This window comes from Apium graveolens, chromosome 7 (genome assembly GCF_009905375.1).
Source record: "Apium graveolens cultivar Ventura chromosome 7, ASM990537v1, whole genome shotgun sequence".
Lineage (NCBI taxonomy): Eukaryota > Viridiplantae > Streptophyta > Magnoliopsida > Apiales > Apiaceae > Apium > Apium graveolens.
Genome location: NC_133653.1, coordinates 36,461,301 through 36,467,021, shown reverse-complemented (window position 1 = coordinate 36,467,021; position 5,721 = coordinate 36,461,301). Strand labels below are relative to the sequence as shown.

Genomic DNA, 5,721 nt, shown 5'->3' with positions numbered 1-5,721 from the left:
TGATAACAAGTTATATTATAGAGTTAAATGCACTTTACACTCTCAAATTTTCTTCAAAAAACAGTTTTGTGCCGGAACTTTTGGATTTGCTTGGAAATTTTTGTTTTTTTTAGATTTGTTACTCTGTTTCAGGATTCGTTAAGATGCTCTTGTCTGTGGTGTTTCAACTTTGAATGTGTTTGGTTGCGTGGCTCCGTTTCTTGTTTGGTAAACTCTCAATTAAACACGTGAATTTGAGGAGGATGTTAACATATATAATATTATTATTATTGGATAGTTTCATTATTAAAATAGTTTTATTGTTTGAATATTTTTCCTTATAATTATTTACTTGTTGGCTATATAGAGCCTCCTTCTATTGTAATTGATAACAAGATATATTATAGAGTTAAATGCACTTTGTACTCTCAAATTTTCTTCAAAAAACAGTTTTGTACCGGAACTTTTGGATTTGCTTGGAAATTTTTGGTTTTTTTGGATTTGTGACCGTTTCTGGATTCGTTAGGATGCTCTTGTTTGTGGTGTTTTAACTTTGAATTTATTTAACTAGGTGGCTCCGTTTCTTGTTTTGTAAACTCTCGATTAATATCGTGAGTTTGAGTGGGATATTAATATATATAATATTATTAATTTCATTGTTAAAATATTTTTCTTTAAAATTATTTATTTGTTAGCTATATAGAGCCTCCTTCGATTATAGTTGATAACAAGATATATTATAGAGTTAAATACATTTTACACTCTCAAATTTTCTTCAAAAAACAGTTTTGTACCATAACTTTTGGAAACTCAATTTGCACGCCTAAACTTAAACTTTAGCATTCAATATGCACCCTCGTTTAAGAATTTCATGAAATTGGACAAGGGTGAAACCGAAAACTCAGCAAGAAATTAATTAAAGTAAATTTCATTTTTTCTGAATAATATTAAAAATTGATTTTTTTTAACTAGTTATAAAAAATTTAAAATTTTATATTTTCAAATCATATTAGTAACTCAGTTTCGGTTTTAATTTTATAGTATTAATGCCAATTTTTATAACTCTACTAAAAAATATTTTTTAACATTAATTTTGATATACTAAAATTTAATTTTAGTTGAATTATTAAATATTGAAATTATTAGTTAAAATAAAAATTGAAACTAAAATTAATAGCATAATTTTAAAATTTAAAATTTATTATTTTATAGTTGGTATAGATAAAAATTCAATTTTTAATATTATTCGGATGTTATGAATTTATTTTGAATAATTTTTTTGTTAAATTTTTGATTTTGCCTCCATTCAATTCGATGAAATTCTGAAAATGGGTGTTTATTGAATGTCAAACTCTAAATTAAGATGTGTAAATTGAGTTTTTCAAAATTTTAATACAGATTTATTTTTGAAACAAAATTTGAGAATGCAAACTGTATTTAAATCTATAATATAATAAAACCCTATTTTTTTTCCTTCTCTGTCCGTACTCTATACTCTATGCTTTATCAGTTACTAGGTTTTCTTGAAGAAATATTAGAGCTGGGTCATTTTTACAACTGTCAGAAAAAGAAATCAAAAGCTAAAATAATATATAGTGATTTCTTCTATCTTTTTTTCTTTGAAACTAACGTGTTCTACTCGTATCCCTAAGATTCGACTAGTTCAGATCAAAGCAATGCACCGTGGGCCGAGAGAGCCCGTCGAAAAATGAAGAGTAAGCCCGAATTACATTCGCCTATTTGCACATGCACTTTCCAGTTTCCATTATTACAAAGTAGACTAGGCCCTCAAGCCGCTCAACACTCAACAGTCGACACCCAACGAAGGTGACAAAGTACAGTGGTGGGCAATGCAATTATTTTAAAACACGGTCTGAAATCTGAATTAAAAATTTAGTTATTTGGAATGAAAACCTGAACTTCATTCTTAAATTTATCATTTCTTTATGTAAACTCGCACCAACTCACATCAGAAGTGAAACATGAACTCAACCACTGCAACAATAACTTTACTCAACCACTGCAGCAACTTTTTTTCGGCTCTCCTCCTTACGACGTTGATACAATGTTACGAGAATAAACTGTTGATTAATACGAATGGGGAAATCTCAGTGATGATTTGTGCTACGAGGTTCAAGGTCAATACATGTGTGCTAAAACATTTACTATGTAAAATGTTTAAACTATGGTAATAGACTAATGGTAATACACTGATACCTATGATACTAATGGTATTAGCGAATAAAACGGTTTCACTCGAAAAACTACTCATGAAATGATTGTGTAACTTGAAATTCTTTTAGGAATGCATGCCTAAAGGGAATGATAGTAACACTTCTTCATTCTTTCTTATAAGCTTTGTAGAAAATACTACTATTGACAATCTGGTAAAGTATAATTTTTAACTTACAAATTTGAGTTAGCTTAGGATTACTCCAGCACAGCTAAGTAGTTTACTCTTTACATGAATCAGTCATTAGAAATCCAAAAAGAAAATGAACCACAAACAAAGAAAAAGGAGACAAAACTTTTTATCAGCATCATCTTCCAGAGGATTCATCTGTTGTCCCAAGTACCTCTATCTCCATGTATATATACAAGAATTTTTCCGAACTTCTCCAACTACGGAAAAAGTATTCCATAAACTGTTTAAGCAATTTATATTAGACCTTTTATGCCACTTCTATGCTCGAAGAACTTTTGACATTTCCTTCAACAAATTTTGCCTTTGTCTTTGCTGCTCGTGATGACCTTGACGAGGAAGAGGATGATTTGGGCGAGGAAGTTGATTTCTGCTTCTTACGTTTCTGCTTCTTTGGAATATTAGGCATGTCTGTGGGTGGTATATCTGTGAACATGTCAGATGCTGTTTGTCGTCCTAGCCTTTCTCCAAAATCTATTTTAATAGACAAGAAAAGGAAGAACGATGATTACACGCAAGAAGTTACATATAAAAGTATCACCAAAGTAGTATATGACATAGAAAAAACATATATACATCAGTGAGATTCTAGGAATATAATCATGCAAGATCGTTTTAAATAACACAAGACCATGAGGTACTAGACCGTAAGTCAAAAGATCTGATTAATACATTCGCCAAGTGGCTTTTCCACCATAGCGCAACATATTACTTTAAACTATAAGTTGGCATCAGAGTTGGAAAAAGAAAAAAAGTTTATATAAGTATGATTTCTTCGAAAACAAACCAGTAAAGCACATAATTGCATAAATGAAATTTTGTTTCTGGTCTCGAAAAAGTCGAGTTGTATCAGGATTAAAGAGTTGTTTCCACACTACCTTTAAAGGGTTCACTGAAATAAACATTTTTTTCTTCCCCAAAACCTTGTTTGTTACAAGGGATAAGTTGTGCCACAAAAACCCGCAAAAGATTGCCTGCCTCAATCTAACTTGGTGTATATACAAGAAGTTCACAAGATTCTTAAACCCAAGAGGCTCTTCTTTGCAGACAACAAGTGTACTCAAATAGCGGAGATGGAAAATTGGATCTGATCAAAGTATTGCTTTCACTATACAGATCTAAGTTCCTTTGAACACAAAACCTTGTGTGTAATCTAGATCCAGTATATGATTACATGGTCAAAACATCGAGATTAACACTGACTCTCGTGAACACTCACTGCTTCTATTCACAAATGACAAAACTACGAGTGAAAACAGCTTCTATGACATAAGAATGTTATCTCTGTTATACTATTTCCCCAGCAACAGCTATCATTCCTGAAATCAGGCTAGACTAATCCTAAATGGCAGACAATACTTACTATATTGTTTATATTTGATGAGAACTATGGTTAAATTGATCAAATACGGTATAAAAGAAAACTAATATAACCTGTGATCAAGAATAGAAATCTAGAATCATCACATGGACAGACCTATAGTATAAACAGAGGTAGCTTTTAAGTGACAAATACCACTAATGTCCATAAAATTCATTGGATGTTAGTTATATACTACCAATAAATTAAACACAATATTGTCAATTAACCAAAAGTTAGTGACCTGTGCTTTCGATTCTTCCTGAATCTTGATAAGAGTCTCGTGACATAAAATCCAAATCCTTCTATTTGAGGCATAAAATCCACAGAGCCTGTATTCGTTTTTTTACACTGTGGCTTTTATTATATATCAATAAGTGACAAATTATCATTTTCCCTTCAACATTCCACCCCGTGAAAACATTCCATCTCCCCCTTGTCTGCTACTCTGCTCACAAACATTGCATATGATAGAAAACCAATAAAGAAACTACCTGCTTTTTCTTTATCCTGTACTATTTTCTTTTCTTTTCTATGATTAACTTGTTCCCTTTTGTAAAATTAAGTTACTTCTACAGACAGAGTAATTGCAAATATTTACCGTCAAAGTAAAACATGTACCTTGAGAGGACCATGGGGAGAAAGCTGAACCAGAATTGCCAATAGACGTAGATGCAAAATCCGGTCCTGTCTTGAACTCGTTCATCTGAAATTAACACAAAAGTAAAAAAACACATCAACATACAATTTACATGGCTGCAACAAGACAGAATCAAAAATGAAATTAAATAACAAAACCTCGCAAAAGTGAAAGTAATGACATAAATCGAAACACTCACCCAACTAGGTGCACAACTTCCAGATTGACCATCCCATCCGATGTGCGCAACATGTTTGACATCTGTTGGGAACCCAATTTCCAGTTCCCTCTCTTTCACAACTACAACACATCAATAATCCAAATTAGTCCTTAAAAACCAAGAAAACGAAGCACATACAAGTACAACTAGTGTGTGTGTGTAAAATGTGTGAAATATAGGATCTTTACCAAAGATTTGAGTTATGTATCTGAATCCCTTATAAATCCCCTTGATTTTGATAGTCATGGTAGAAATGTGCAAACTTTCTTCAATTCCCTTCCTCTAAAAGCCTATCACAAGATTCTATGCCTGTTGAAAAGAAAGCATGGGTTACAATTGTTTAAGTTATATACCATCATTATATTTTGTAGTTCTCAGCCTTGTCTTTTATGAAAAAGCATAAAAAGATGAGCTTCAAAACAGTTTGCCTCTGTACTGAGATTGGCATATATTCCACATATATGTGCAGTCATATTTCTAAATATCACCGATTAATCTTAACCAAAGAAATATTACATTTTTTTTTAAATATATTCAATTAGTATTTCGATTAATCACACTGTCATCCTATTAATCACCCCAAGGTATCTATTTACCGACTAATTTCGATTCCCCTCTTTTACAACACCCGGCCCTAACTCAAAAATAATACAGTAACATACACTAAATCTAACTATGCATTTTCATAAATGTAAAAATTGAATACACCATAAATTAAAAGTACCTGATTAAAAGGATAGAAGACTTTACAGGGCAAGAGTCCTTCACAACCACATTTTTCCAACTTCTTCAGTTTCTTGATACGTATGTATATATAGTTGTATGTATAGCAATTAGCAACACATGCAAGCTTGAAAACTGAGATGGGTATTGACTGAAATGGAAAAAGATTCAATCTTTGACTCAAAGATTGAATCTTCTATGTGAAATTTAACAGGAAAATAAGAAATTAATCACAGAGAATGAGAAATAAAGTTAGTGGATGAAGAAGATGAAGAAGAGGTGGAGACCAACAAAAAAGCTCACGAAAAATAGATGAGGGGGGGAAGGTGTTGAAGAACATGGGACAAAGAAATCATATAAATACCACTTCACCAGTT

General features: G+C 31.7%; 1 protein-coding gene across 1 annotated transcript; it reads right to left on the bottom strand.

Annotated features, from left to right (window-relative positions):
- Positions 1–2,302: 2,302 nt before the first annotated feature.
- LOC141675263 (CRIB domain-containing protein RIC10) lies at positions 2,303–5,721 on the bottom strand. The gene is made up of 5 exons (XM_074481972.1): positions 5,346–5,721; positions 4,810–4,930; positions 4,601–4,701; positions 4,383–4,467; positions 2,303–2,875 (listed from the first exon to the last, which is right to left on the bottom strand). The coding sequence occupies exons 2-5, from the start codon at positions 4,865–4,867 to the stop codon at positions 2,652–2,654; spliced, it is 468 nt and encodes a 155-aa protein (XP_074338073.1). The 5' UTR covers positions 4,868–4,930; positions 5,346–5,721; the 3' UTR covers positions 2,303–2,651.

Excerpts from the sequence above, each read along its gene's own strand:
- LOC141675263 (XM_074481972.1), bottom strand. The coding sequence starts at position 4,867 with ATGACTATCAAAATCAAGGGGATTTATAAGGGATTCAGATACATAACT. Across the intron at positions 4,702-4,809 it reads ATACATAACTCAAATCTTTG|TTGTGAAAGAGAGGGAACTG; the intron begins GTAAAGATCCTA and ends GATGTGTTGTAG. Across the intron at positions 4,468-4,600 it reads GAAGTTGTGCACCTAGTTGG|ATGAACGAGTTCAAGACAGG; the intron begins GTGAGTGTTTCG and ends TGTTAATTTCAG.